Genomic DNA, 15,301 nt, shown 5'->3' on the forward strand with positions numbered 1-15,301 from the left:
ATAGCATGCCACATATATGACCACAGAGTTAGTAACATTAGAAACTACCAATTGTACGCTTAAACGAAAAGGCTGCGCTATACAATCACACTCCATATACATTCCTCACATGGGTAGCACTCACTTTACCATGCATGTGCCTCTCTTAGCTATAAGCTAGGCTTAATTAGTAAAGGAAACATATTAAAGAAGAAAAACAAAGAGAGAGACATAGAGAGAGAGAGAGGAGAGATGCAAAGCTTAATGGGAAAGAAGAAGAAAAGCAGGAGTAAGAACATTGCAAACAGCCAAACTGATCACCAACAAAACTCGAAGAAAAGCCATTGTCGAGCATTATGTTGCGGTTCGAGACTAAGTGTTTCCTCAACCACCTCTTGTTCAGAACCGATCAGATCGTCCGACACGGAACTAATCAATGACCTCTCCAACATGGCTCATGGTATGGTTCAAGCACGGCTCGAGCACATCATCGGTGAAAACTCGCACCCATTAGGGTTTCACGAAAGACATAGAAGAGACCTTTCCTTTGGCAAAACATACTGTAATAAGTCAGTTAGTAATGCAATTACTACTACTGATAGTAAGAAGTATGTTGTTTTAGTAGCCATCGAGCGGGATTCATATGACCCGAGAGAAGATTTTCGGAATTCTATCATGGAGGTAATTACTTGTAAAGGCTTGGTTGAACCGAAAGAGCTCAAGGGCCTCTTGAATTGTTATGTTTCGTTGAACTCAAGCGAGCATCATCAACCGATACTTGAAGCATTCGTTGATGTTTGTTCGACACTTTTTGTATGCAATAAAGGCAATTATGTTCACTAGTAATTGTTATAATAGAGTGATGTATAAGTGATATTGTGTTCATGGTGGGAATAAAGTAGGATGAAGCATAGTATAAAATGTCTATGTTGTATAATGTATTAGATTTACAAGTCAATGAAAGGTGAATATGCCAGGAGTATAAAATGGAACTTTCCTTGTTAATCAATGAAGCGTCTTTTATTTCTCATTTTTTTTATCTGTTAGCTTATCTAATATAAACCATTTCTTAGTTTTTGTTGTATTTATTTAATTATATATGGAGAAAAGTGTACATAGGTTCGATGGGTTTTGGACCTATCTTGGTCTGATCGATGGACACCGGAGTTGTCCGATTCGCTTTAAGATTTGTGTGCCCCTGCTCTGAGATTCCTTAACACAAATTTTAAAGCACATCGGACGGCTCCCGTGTCCATCAGATCCAAATCCAAAGCCCATTGGACCTACTCCGTTCTCTTAATTATGATTATGGTCGTAATTTGTTATTTTCAGTTTGTAATTTTGTATATTGTTCTAAGAAAAAAAATGAAAGAAAGAGAAGGTTTTCGTATATTTTCCAGAAAGAAGGGTTACTTGATGTAGAGAAAAAAGAAGAAGCTATGAATGCCTGTAGGAGAAACCAACACAGGCCGTAGAGTACAATACTTCAAATAAACACATTTGCAAATTTTTTACATGGCAATTCACAGTTCAAGCCCTTTGTTGAGGTATCCAATGTACAGCCCAAAATAGGTTTTGAAATGGTTCTCATGACACTAATTTAAGGCCCATTTAATCCATCTGAACAACGACAAGGCCTACATAAATTTGATAAAATAGAGTAGAATCTTAAGCTCACTGAGTTTTTTTGTGAACTTAGCTCAATTTTTTTTTGAATTAGTTTCAACCTACAAATTCAAACTGTTACAACCGATTTACTTCATAAGTAATGCGTTTATATGCAAAGTTTTTAAATTTTTGAACTAATTTAGTACAAAGTCAAGCGGTTAAAATTAGAAGATTTATAAATTAAATTTATACATTTATATTTTTATATTTTTTGACCGCATGACTTTGTACTAAGTACTAACTTAATTCAAAAAATTAAAATTTTTTTATGAAAACTCCTCACTTGTGAAGTAGATCAGTTTCAACATTTGAATTTATTATTTGAAATCTATCCGATAAATTTTAAAGTTAAATTCACTAAAAGACTTGTTGAGCTTAAGAACACTCTAGTTTTACTTGATAACATACATAGGATTGAATATACCTATATTGTCATGATTCATGAATGGTTTATTCGATCAATTTTTTATGACCCAGAACGTCAATTTATCATAAAAATTGATTAGTCGGACGTCAACTCAGATAAATATATAAGGAGTCCGGCTAGTATGATATTGGTGTCATATGACACTAACTTCAAAATCGATTGAATAAACTTCAAACGACTAATTCAAACCGTTCAATATGATTTACTTTATGAGTGATGTGTTTACATGCAATTTTTTTTTTTATATTTTCGAGTTATTTTAGTATCAAATCAAGTAGGAAAAATGTTGAAAAATGAATGTATTAAAATTAACTTAAAATGTCACACATTTGACCGCATAACTTGATATTAAATGAATTCGAAAAATTATAAATTTTGATGTAAACACAAAACTAATGAAGTAGATCGGTTTGAACGGTTTGGATTCACCGTTTAAAGTCGATTCGATAGGTTTTGGAGTTAGGTGTTATATAAGCTGAAATGACACTGATGTTATACTAGCCATACTCATATATAAGCCAATAAATATAATATATTTATGATGATATCGTTGTTAACAAAAATTATAGGTTAGCTATCATGTTTAATATTTTTGTCTATTATTCCAGCAATATTGTTATTATAGTATTTGAGGTATAACTGAATTTCATATTTTAGAATTTTAATTAATTGTGTCCATGCATATATATAGACTATCTCAAGATGGAATCATTATTAAAAATCAAATTATTTTCTTTCATATATTGTTATTGTTGATATTATTTTTTAATATCATGATATTATAACATATTTTTCTTAGTAAAGTCTTTCTCCTTTCAACTTTCAAAGCGCCTGGAAAATTAAGTCAAGTGCCACTGCCAAATAATTAAGTCAAGTTCTTTTTCTTTCTAATTTCTACTTTCTTTCTTTTTTCTATCTGTTCTGATACGGTAACATGTCAAAGTGCATGCGCGTGGAAAATTTGTCACACAAGTCTAATGCCACCAACCAATTATTCTCAAGTGCTTGGTCATGCGCAATGTGGGTCAAACTTGAGGAAGAAGCAAAATTTTTACAGAAAAGTAACTTCTAGATCACTTTAAAGAAGAATTGATAGTAAAATATTTTATATATCTATTTCCTTAATTATTAAAATACACAAATATTTTATTTATGTATTTTAAATTAGAATTGTTGTCTTACCCATTAAGAACTTCATAATGTTCAATTTCATTATCAAACTTAGAAAATTACTTATTTTCTCAATAATAAAAATTATAATCTTTCTCATTTTTCATTTATTTAATTTAATTTTTAACTTTTGTTGGAGCTACTAGATTTGTATTGATGGAAAAACTAGCTAAGCAGTTTAAAAGTTTAAAACTTTAAAGTTTCAAAAGTTAAAAAACTGAGTTATTCTACAAAATCAAATACAAATTAAAAAAATGGTACAAAAGGGAAATGACAGAAAGCTATTTATTTTTAGTGGGAAAATAAATTATTCTCTAATTTTTACAAAAAAGAAATGATATTCAGAAGTTTTAGATGAACATGACAATACTTATTCTATAATTTAACAGACGTTTCATAAAATTGTCATATTATTCCATAATTTAATAGACATTGTATTAATTGCCTTGAAATTATATCAGCTCAAGAAGGATTTTCCTTTTAATTTTTGGTCTAAATATGCCTTATGTTGCTTCGTTTTGTGAGGTAAGTGGTATGATAAAATTTGAGAGAAATTAATGATAGTTATAATTATTGAATTATGATTATTATTTCAAGCATCAATATAATTCTTATTTAGTTAAAATTGTATAAATCGATAGAGCCTAACTTATAGCGTATAATTATTCTTTGCTAACTTTTTCTTCACGCTAACTACCATATTCAAATTTACTGTTTAGGTGGTTTTTTTTTCACGCTCCTGATTCTTCAATATGGTACTACTAATGCTTAACGGGCCGGGTTCACACTAAAATCCGAGAACCTAAAGAGTACAACTGCTTTACTACTTATCGGGCGTAGCTATAAACCATCCAATAAACTTATGTACTGCGTCTATATATGAGCCATGGATCTCCTTTGGTGGTCCAATCAAAGCAAAAGGAAAAAAAGAGAGAAGAAAAGAACACCATTCCCTCCACAAACAATGGCTACATGTATATGTACCACCTTCTCGTCTCTCGTTCTACTCTTATTCTTTTCCTCTGCTGCCAATTTTGCACCGGTCACCTCCTCCGATCCTGCCGATACCTATCTCATGAGCAGCCAGAGCGTTTCTCGCACCACTATTGAAAAACAGAGCCACTTTCGGTTCTATTGGCATGACATCGTGAGCGGTCGCAACCCAACAGCTGTTCGAGTAGCACAAGCACCAGGTACCAACACATCATCCACATTTTTTGGGGCCATTGTGATGATCGATGACGCACTGACAACTGGACCCGATCTGAACTCAAAGTTAGTGGGCCGGGCACAAGGATTATATGCTTCGGCGGGGTTAAAGAATATAGGGCTTCTCATGGCAATGAACTTTGTGTTTACCGATGGAAAATATAACGGGAGTACAATTGCTATTTTTGGACACAACGATGTGCTTTCTGCCGTGCGGGAAATGCCGATTGTCGGAGGAAGCGGGATGTTTAGATTCGCTCGTGGGTACGTGCAGGCACGGACCAACTTGCTTGCGAAGAACGGCGATGCTGTGGTGGAGTACAATGTTTTTGTCAGTCACTACTAAGAATGAGAGTAGTTTATGAATTTTTTTTTTTTTTTTAATAAAGGCGTGGAAGGTTAAACCTTTCAATTATTTAATTTACAACGGGTTTTTTTTTGAATTTCGATCCTGCGATCTTCAAATGAAAAAATATTATCTCTATTACTTGATTAAAGAATAATTTTTTGAAGTAGAAAATACAGAAAGAAGTATAACGATCTGTACTTGGTTATAGTGTTGCACCATGCAATATGTGGCTATATGCATGGTGTCTCTCTCTCGCTTTTTGGGTCGAACTATGGGAAGATGCAAAATTTTGACATACAACTTCTAAATAAATGATGAGTTGGAAACAAATCGAGGGGGGATAGGTGAATAAATAGTTCATCTTCCCAAATAACTTAAACAATTAGACGTTATAAATGATAAATTTGAAGTAATAACGAATATCCAATTTGATCAAATGGCATTTCGCTAGTATTTTACTGAAGTAATAACTAATAAGCACCTGTTAAAAAATTCACTCAGAGTGAATTTTTTTTCCACGGGAACAATATTTCGGCAATTCAAATTAGATCCGAACTCAAATCCATTCCCGTTCTCAACTGGCAGCAAAATAGTCATTACCCATATCCTTAATCATTTGATTAATGTAAAAAAATTCTTATCCATATCCATACCCTATAAGTTAATGAAAAACAACCTTATCGAATATGATACAGGTCAAGTAAATGGCTAAAAAGGTACCATTTACATCCCTATTTGCATTGATTGGAACAAATAAAAAGTTCAGTGGTTGCTGATGAACAAATACAACTTGAGTAATCAATTCATGATAAAGAATAAAATTTATTAGCAACCTCCGACAAAATTTACTTTTATTTTAAGTAAATATCATAAGTTTCAGCTAACTAGGTATTATTCGCACAAAAAATCTCTATTAAATTTGAAACTAGCTAGTGACATCCTACGTAGAGGACATTACGTATCTTTGACTATATCAAAATTAAAAATTTTAATTTCAAGATAATTTCATAGACATTTGATCAAATTGGATTGGGTTTATTTTTCATTTTTTGGATAAAAGTTGAAGATAAAGCCATCGAACTATTTAATATCCATAAAGGATTGTATCTTTTGGATTTCAGATGGGTTTATTTTCATGTATGAGGAATCCACTTTATAATTCATAGAGAAGACAATTGGTGAATGGGTCTGATTAAGATTAAATTGCTTTGAAATTAGATCAGCACAAGTTCATATTATTCTAGAGGTTTCAGATCATATGAGCTATGATGAGAATTATCTTGGAGTTCGGATTATTCAAGGAGTTTTTGAATTCATTATGTTGAGGTTCAAATTGTTTTGAAACTGTTTTCTCTTTTTAGGTTGGATCAAATTAATTGTTAGAAAGTATGTACGCTACTTACAAGGCAGAATTAGAAATTGGATATATTAATATCACCTGAGAAAACAGAAACTTTTAATTTGAATCCGGTCCGTTCGTAATATACTAGTACAGATTTGTGCATAACAGGTTTCAATCGGATTGGTTTGGATTCAGATTGGACGGTCATGATTGAAACTAAAAAAAATGTTATCACTGAGGATGCGGATTCGGAAAAATCTGTCATTTCGTTCTTCAAAGTGCTAGAAAAATTAATAATGAAAGTGACCGTCCACTAGTTAAATGAATTTTTATTGAGCTAGTTTCTATTTCTAATCATGTCATTAGGAAATTTTATCAAGTACTCTGCCTTCTAAAATTATTCAAACAAAATGTTCCTCCTCCTCTAAAATTATGAACAGAGAGTTCTTGTGGGGCCCTCATTTTCCTCTCATCTTTTCTCTCCCTGCTACATTCTACTTTCATCAGTTTTGACATCTTTTTTCTCTAATAAGACTTTAATGAGCACGTAAAATATTTAAAAAAAAAAATGTGATTCAGGCAACAAATTTTAAGTATAGAGACAACAAATTTTTCAGTTGATATATTAGATATATGTTTTTCAATTAGACAACAATTTTTTCTCAAGTTTTCCCAAGTAAAAAAATGCACTTTTATGAGAAAGGTGGAAACATATCGTTGTATAGAAGAGGAATAGTAATAAAATAAAATGAACATCTTTTAAATCAGGAAAGAGGAATCAACTAGTAGTCTTTTGAGGGAAAGAACCATGTAGACTTGTAGTTAATAAACTAGTAGTCTTTTGAGGGAATCAACTAGTAGTCTTTTGAGGGAAATAACCATCTAGTCTTTTGAGGAATCAACTAGTAGTCAATAAACATTATACGATCAAACAATCTCACATTAGATTAAGAATAGTGTTAAACATGCTTTAGTTTTGAACGGTAGATGATTTCTTGTGACTAGGGGTGCAAACAGATAGATCAAATAGTGGTGAAATCATATCTGTATCTTCTTTAATTTTTTGGATACATATAAAACACAGATCAGATATTAAACAAATATGGATATGGATATCTGCATTATAATGGTGAATTACATAATATTTTCATAATATATATTGAACTATCTGGTATATATCTACTATTCGGATACAAATAACTAAAATTTAAAACCATATATCTATATTCATATCCGCATAGATATTTAGATATCGGCTATCCGTATGCAATTTTTGGATATGGACAGATAATATCCGACTCGTTTGCACGCCCTACTTGTGACACCTGCATATATTATATAATTTTGGTTATAAGAAAAATAATTGATATTTAAAATACATACTATGGCAAAATGCATGTTACATCTCGTTTTGGAAAGATGTGGGCATTTTTTTTTATAATAGCCGAAAGGTGGTACGATAGGGGGAGAGCGGAATATATGGAGGTCTACAAAGATATTTTGTTAATAATTTTAACGGAGTATTTGTTTGAAAAATTTGAAAGGTAGAACAAATTTATAAAAAAATTTTAATTTCATCGCCTGTTAATTTTTCTTATTATACCTTTCCAATCTCATCCTTCCGATCTATACTTTTTTTTTGTTTGTAAACAAAATAACTAGAATAGGAGATTGTGCGCACGGAGTCCAATGGGCTTTTTCTGAAATTTTACATTGAATTCCTTTGAAATTCTAATATTACAAGGGAGCTAATTATATATACTTAAAAAAAGTTCAATTAAATTTCAATATACACTTGTATAAAAATATAAAAAATGTTATTGATGGCTAAGTATACCAATAGAATTAGAGAATTGTAGACAGAGAAACGAATTTGATAGAATGATTCTGTGTTGTATTTCTTGATACAGTGTACATAGCTCAATATAGCAAATACCAGTAGCTGTTATCTGGTATTAATCCTAGCTACATTTGTCTAACAGAAAGCTTAACCAAAATATTAATTGTCTAACAGAATTTTTAATAACTGCCTATAACAGCCTTGATTAGTCTTTAACTGCCAGGGTCACTTTTGTTATAACCTTTAATACTTATAAATTTTTTTAGTACTTCTGGTATGTGTGACTACATTAATGCTTAACGGGTATAATTCTAAAATCCGAAAACCTAAATAGGACAATGGGTACTTATCGGGCGTAACTAAACATGCATGATCCAATAAACCTATACACGGCCTCTATATATGAACCATGAATCGCCTTTGCTGGCTCAACCACAGCAAAAGAAAAGCACCAAACTCGACAACTATGGATACATGTATACGCACCACCTTCTCCTCTCTCCTTTTACTCTTATTCATTTCCTCTGCAGGAAAATTTGCACTGGTCACCTCCTCCGACCCTGCCGATGCGTATCTCCTGAGCAGCAAGAGTGTTTCTCGCACCACTGTTGAAAAAAAAAGCCACTTTCGGTTCTATTGGCATGACATTGTGAGCGGTCCCAACCCAACGGCTGTTCGAGTAGCAGAAGCACCTGGTACCAACACATCATCAACATTTTTCGGGGCCATTGTAATGATCGATGACCCACTGACAACTGGACCCGATGTTAAGTCAAAGTTAGTGGGCCGGGCACAAGGATTCTATGCCTCGGCGGGGTTAAAGAACGTAGGGCTCCTCATGGCAATGAACTTTGTGTTAACCGACGGGAAATATAATGGGAGTACAATCGCTATTTTGGGACACAATGAAGTGTTTTCTCCAGTGCGGGAAATGCCGATTGTTGGAGGGAGCGGGTTGTTTAGATTCGCTCGTGGGTACGTTCAGGCACGGACCTACTTGTTCGATACAAAGAGAGGTGATGCCGTGGTGGAGTATAATGTTTTTGTCAATCACTACTAAGAATGAGAGTAATTTAATTATGAATTAAAATTGTTTTTTTTTTTTAATAAAGGTTGGAGTTTAAGCTTTCTAATTCTGTGATCCTGATACAAAGGTCAGAGAATTGTTCTCTGAATTGGAATTAATTTTCTTCATGTTATTTTTGATGGAGATAAAACATAAAAGAGTACCTACCTAGCTGTAACTCTTTTTGTTTTTCAGAGATCTTATTGATCAAATCTTCCGTGCTTTAATCATTAATTGTTTGTTGCTTTGGTTTCCCTTTAGGGCATTAGTTCATGATGTTTCCAAAAGTAATATTGCTTGCAATGTAAGAAAAGGGAATGATTTTTAGAAAATTATTTTGCTTACAAGGCAAGAAAAACATAAATTTTTGAACATATTGGGTCCACTTTGTCAGTGTAATATAATTCCTTACAGTGAATTAAACAGCAATCTTTGTATGTGTCGTGCAGATGTGTCCACAACTCCACATGCGTGTTTTAGAAGTGCCGCGTTCGGTTTTAGGACTTGCACTCTACGATCTTACACTAGTTAATACTTTATTATTACTTGTCAATTTTTTTTTTTAAAAAAAAACAGAGGCATGAAGCCCATTCTATTGCTGAAATAGTATAATTACAGGTACCAGGGAGAATCCCTGGTAACTTGTGACAATACTGGTAAACTTATATGTCTTAAAATATATATCTGACACAACACAGAATTTGTATTACTATAAATGTTAGCCTCTAAACAAATGAGGATAGATTTGGGCTCCTTTCATCTATTCAAGATACTGACAGAGAAGGGTTACTGGCTTATTTCTGAATTTGTAGGGTGTATGGGACATTTTCTTGTATCACAAAGCACAGCATAAATTACAACTAATCTAATCTTATGCCATCAGTAAATTAACTGTGTCAATGGTTGTAATCTTCTAATTGTTATAAAATTTGAAAACTATGTCAATTAATGTTTCTATTTATGTTATAAAAGGTTTAGACGTGCTACGAAGATGAATACCGGTTGAGCATAACAGGGATCTTAAACGTACCACCTCGCGCAGCCGATGAATTCTGCAACGGGCCCTGCCTAACAGACACCCAGCTTGTGCTCAGCAGTGGAGAAGATGAGATGAATACATTCAGATTTCAAGAAGGCACGATGGTTTCCGATGTGCGTCACGCCAATATTATACAAATCTTTCCCTCTAAACAACACTTAATTTGGAGGGTTTTTTTTAATATAATCCTTAGATTTTTTCTGGATCCGTGTAAAATAGAAATAGTAATTGATTAAACCATTCACAACACCGTTAATAAGATATCAAATTGATAACGACATGCAAATATTGACTAGTAATTAATAATATATTTATAATTGGAGGAGGGATCGGATTACACCCTTTTTTTGGTGACACCGGTTACATTCTATATTTACAAAGTTCAAACAGTCGATCCAAACCGTTCAACTTGTTGGATATGTTAAAATTCAAATTTTATATTTTTCTGAATTTTTTTACTATTTATTAAGATGGGTACAAAAATTCAACGGTCTGAATATAGCGATTTTGTTAAATACTTAATAAATAGTAAAACAATTCAAAAAAAATGTAAAATTTTATCTGCAAGCACATTTTAACATATCCAACAAGTTGAACGGTTTGGATCGACTGTTTGAACTTTGAAAACTTTGAAAATGAAGAGTGTAATTCGGTGTCACCAAAAAAAGGGTGTAATCGGATCCCTCCTCTTATAATTGACAACTACAAATAATATAAATACATCAACCCTTTCACAACACCGTTGAGATATCAAATTCAACAAAAAATTGTGACGGTATATGTTTTTTGTTTTTTTTTTAACGTCAACCATAAATATGGACCCCTCTAAAAAAAATGTCACATATATGAATTTAATTTTGGACTCCATTCCTTGGAACTTTTGTTCGTCTCTTCCAAAGTGGGGTGCCTATTTGGATGGACGAATTATCAATTATTATTCTTATTAAAAATGATTGATATTGATGTATCAACACACTCATGATATTGAATTCGGATCCAATGCGGTATCAGATCTTGTAGAATGAGATATGAGTTTTATTCTGGCACGAATCTCAAAGGAGACTCTATCTAGATTCTAAATATGGTCTAAAGTGATTTTACAACAATCAAGCTTTTAGTCTCAATTCTCAAACAAGATGAGATATATTAAATATGAAAGTGAATCATAATCCGAAGTAATTTTAGCTGAGTAGAACTAGGGTGCTCTTAAGCTCACCAAAGTTTTGGTGAGCTTAACTCTAAAACTCATCAAATCAATTTCAAATGACGAATCCAAACCGTTGAAACCCGCCTACCTTACGTGTGATGCATCTACATGTGAAATTTTTAAACATTCAAATTAATTTAGTATAAAGTCAAGCGGTCAAAATTAGAAGGTTAATAAATTAATTTTAGTGCATTCATTTTTTGAACGTTTTTGACCGCTTGACTTTATACTAAATTAATTCGAATGTTTTAAAATTTCACATGTAGATGCATCACACATAAGGTAGACGGGTTTCAACGGTTCGGATTCGTCATTTGAAATTGATTTGATGAGTTTTAGAGTTAAGCTCACCAAAACTTTGGTAAGCTTAAGAGCACCCTAGTTCTACTCATTTTAGCTTGGTTAAAAGTATTCTACTCGATCCGGTACCGCACAGTATTCTAAATAGAGGAGGGTTCAACTATTTTTGTGTCTCCATCATGGCTCCATTTTTAAAAACTTAAATAATTCAAAGTTTAAAACTTAAACGTTAAAATAAGACCGTTAGATGTGATCTATGCTATTTTATTTATGCCTATAAAAAAATATCACATTTTGATTTTGATTTTATATGAATCAATAAGTTGAAAAATCAACGTTTAGAAATTATCCACATTAGTATACATTTTAACAAGCTCAAGATCATGATAACAAAAACAAAGTTGAAATGCCATAATATTTTACATGTGCACAGATAAAATGATGTAGTTCATATCGAATGGTTTTATTTTGAATTTTAAGATTTAAATTTTGAGTTATTAAATTTTTTTAAAAATAGAGACACGATGAAGACACGAAAAAAGAAAAAAAATGAAGGCATTTGAACTCTCCTCTTCCGGCGATTTTTATTAATATCCCTAAAACAAATCAAAATTTTAAAAATGCCTCTGTCTCCAAATTTTTATCAAATCTGCCCTGACCGCCTGGGCTTCGGGCGGCCCAAAAAAGCCCGTGAGGCGCCCCCCCATCTGGCGCCCCACTGCCCATCTAATAAACCCTAAACCCCCCTCCCCCTCCTCTCTGCCTCTTCTCCCCTCCTCTCTGCCGAAAAAAACAGAAAAAAAAGAGAAAAAAGAAGAAGAAAGAAGCCCTGCCGAGTCGACCCCTCTCTGCCTCGCACCATGCTCGTCACTGCCTCGCGCCTCGATTCGCTTCTCTCTCGATCGAACAAGTGAGTTTTCTTCTTTTTGATTCGATTAGGGTTTAGGGTTTCGGTTAAATGTGATTAAATGATGTAATGTGATTCGGTTTGGTTTGATTCGATGTTTAGGGTTAAATGTGAGTAATTAGTTGAATTGATTGAATTGGTCGAATTAGTTTGATTGGATTCTTGAATTAGATGGTTGAATTTCTTGATTGCTTAAATTAGATGCTTCAATTGCTTGAATTGGTTCAATTACTCGAATTGAGGATTATGATTTATGGTAAAATTGCTTGAATGTCATATGGTTCAATTTAGGGTTTATAGTTGTCAATTGTGAATTTATGGTAAAATTTAGGGTAAAATTTAGGGTTTATAGTTAAATTTAGGGTTTATGTTTGTCAATTTAGGGTTGAAATTTATGGTTCAAATGGTTGAACGGTTTAAGAATTTATTTTTTGGGTTTATGATTTAAAAATATGCATATTTATTTTTTGAAAATTATTTTTGTGATAGTTCATGAAAAATATGTATATATCAATACAAAATAATTTGAAGTAAAAGTAATTTTGTTTAAAAATGACATATATATATTTTTTATTGTAAGTAAATTGCATGTATATCTCATTTTTTTATTTTTAAAATTTAGGTCTGCAAAAATTTTGTGCGGTTTAAAATTTCAAAGAATTGCATGTATATCAAAATTGTGGACCATGCAAAAACAGTGATTTTCAATAAATCTAAAAAAAGTAAACCCAAAATAATTGCATGTAAATAAATTGCATGTGCATGTATATGCATTTTTTTTGTTTAAAAATTAATTTTGTTTTTTGTAATTTTTTTTTTTTTACAAAAAAAATGCATATACATGCAAAATTAATTTTGTAAAAAAATTGCATATACACCCAAAAAGTAAACCCAGAGTTGTATATGCATTTTTTTTTGTAAAGTTTATTTATTTTCAACAAAATTATTATTTTTAAATCATATACATGCAATTATTTTGGGATTATATACATTCAATTCTTATTAAAAAAAATTTATATAAATTGTATGTTTTGATTAATATTTTTTGGCAAATGTAGTATGCCTAGAGTTAGACGGTGGGGAGTACGAGCTGAGCCTGCAGAGGGTGCAGATCCTGTGGATCCGAGTGGAGCTGGCACGTCCTCGGTGGATCCGACTGGAGAGGGCCCGTCGTCGTATGATGATACGACTGGTAGGGGTTTTGAGGATCCGACTGGAGCGGATCCGTCGTCTCAGGCTGATTTTCCAGATGGTGTGCATGATCCTGACACATTTAGTCCTCTTCTATGGACCCATCATGTTAAGCACCGCGTCTCATTGGCATCTCTTGAGGTATGTGATTTTCATACTTAAAAAAATGACATTCTGTTGAGTTACTAAAAAAATGCACGATTTGAGTCTGACAAATTGATAAAAAATGCACGATTTGGTAAGTATAGGATGGCAGATATATAGGATGGCGAAGGATGCTTGGCGATATATAGGATGCCAGATGCTCGAGCACACTGCACCAATCGTGGAGACAGGCGGTTTTGAAGGCTGCCTCGTTGGCATGCTGCGCGATGCTGGGGAGAACATCAATTGGCGGGAGATACAGTCTGCACCGCGAAATCCAGATTATCAACGAGTCCCTGTCTACGGCGATGAGATGCCGCAAGCTCTTGCAGGTAATTACAAGTTAATATTAAAAGTACGACACACACAATATTCATATTTTCGTTGAATTGTTCGTTCTAACTCAGTTAACTTCCAATTATGCAGCTGATGACTCAGGTTGGGCGTTCCACGACTGGGTGCTGAATACCCAAGGATGGGATGCTTATAAAAATAAATACGGAGTTGCAGTAGAGCTTGGCACGGTCAGTCGCCAATTATACCATTATTTGTTGTAGAGTTCTTTGTATGTAGCAAAACTAACATTATTTTAATCTAGGATGGAGCACCTCGTTGGAATGCCGATCCCATATTTAGCATAAATGAGCTGGACTCGGCAGATACAGATGCAGAGGCGTATGGCTCCCACAGACCACGATATGGAGTGGAGATGGAGCATGACTTTGAGGCTGGTGGGAGTTCATCTCAGACTGCAGATGGCTTTGTCTCTGCATTATTTGGCGCACCGCCTCCTTCCACGTATTCTGCAAGCTGGGAGCAAGATCCATGGGAGCTGCGTACACAGCCCGCCAATGCAGAGTCAGCTGCTGGATTTGATCCATGGGCAGCCAGGACAGGTACGCAGCACATGTATACGGGGGACGAGGATGAGGATATGGGGGACCATGAGGAGGATTTGGGAGAGGATGCATTACGAGATGTGAGTCCGCAGAGGCGCGTGCAGCCGCACAGGCATGGCAAGGGCGTAGCGGCTCCTAGGTTGTCTCTATCCGGAAGGAGACGAAGATGATGATTGTAGAGTTTTTGTTTATTGTGATATATTTCTGACTGTAGTATTTTGACTATGGGACTGCTCTATCCGGAAGGAGACGAAGACGACGCTCGTCTCACTACGTGGGAGTGTCCTGCGTGCGTCCGTCGGGCTGAGGAAAAAAAGGGAGCAAGCTCCTCGTCTCGTAAGGCTTAGACCCCAATTGTATGTTGTTGTAGTATTTTATGTTTTAACTGTAACGGTTTGTATAATTGATATTTGAATTGGTTGTTGCTGTATGAATTTTATGTTACATTTTTCTATGGACTCGACGGTACTGTATTATTTAGTAATGTATTTCAATTTTAAATTCCTGGATTTATTATGAATTTTAATCCGTTTTTCTTCACAAAATTCTTCAAATCAAAATTAT

At 33.7% G+C, this 15,301-nt stretch overlaps 2 protein-coding genes and 1 pseudogene across 2 annotated transcripts; all 3 read left to right on the forward strand.

The window, feature by feature from the left end:
* Nucleotides 1-237: 237 nt before the first annotated feature.
* On the forward strand, nt 238-910 carry LOC144561079 (putative transcription repressor OFP9). The gene has a single exon (XM_078310287.1). The coding sequence runs from the start codon at nt 244-246 to the stop codon at nt 820-822; it is 579 nt and encodes a 192-aa protein (XP_078166413.1). The 5' UTR covers nt 238-243; the 3' UTR covers nt 823-910.
* A 3,237-nt stretch (nt 911-4,147) lies between these two features.
* On the forward strand, nt 4,148-4,878 carry LOC144560928 (dirigent protein 22 pseudogene; annotated as a pseudogene).
* A 3,532-nt stretch (nt 4,879-8,410) lies between these two features.
* Nucleotides 8,411-9,297, forward strand: LOC144560929 (dirigent protein 22-like). The gene has a single exon (XM_078310144.1). The coding sequence runs from the start codon at nt 8,451-8,453 to the stop codon at nt 9,042-9,044; it is 594 nt and encodes a 197-aa protein (XP_078166270.1). The 5' UTR covers nt 8,411-8,450; the 3' UTR covers nt 9,045-9,297.
* Nucleotides 9,298-15,301: the final 6,004 nt, after the last annotated feature.

This window comes from Carex rostrata, chromosome 10 (genome assembly GCF_964058835.1).
Source record: "Carex rostrata chromosome 10, lpCarRost1.2, whole genome shotgun sequence".
NCBI lineage: Eukaryota > Viridiplantae > Streptophyta > Magnoliopsida > Poales > Cyperaceae > Carex > Carex rostrata.

Excerpts from the sequence above, each read along its gene's own strand:
- LOC144561079 (XM_078310287.1), top strand. The coding sequence starts at position 244 with ATGGGAAAGAAGAAGAAAAGCAGGAGTAAGAACATTGCAAACAGCCAA.
- LOC144560929 (XM_078310144.1), top strand. The coding sequence starts at position 8,451 with ATGGATACATGTATACGCACCACCTTCTCCTCTCTCCTTTTACTCTTA.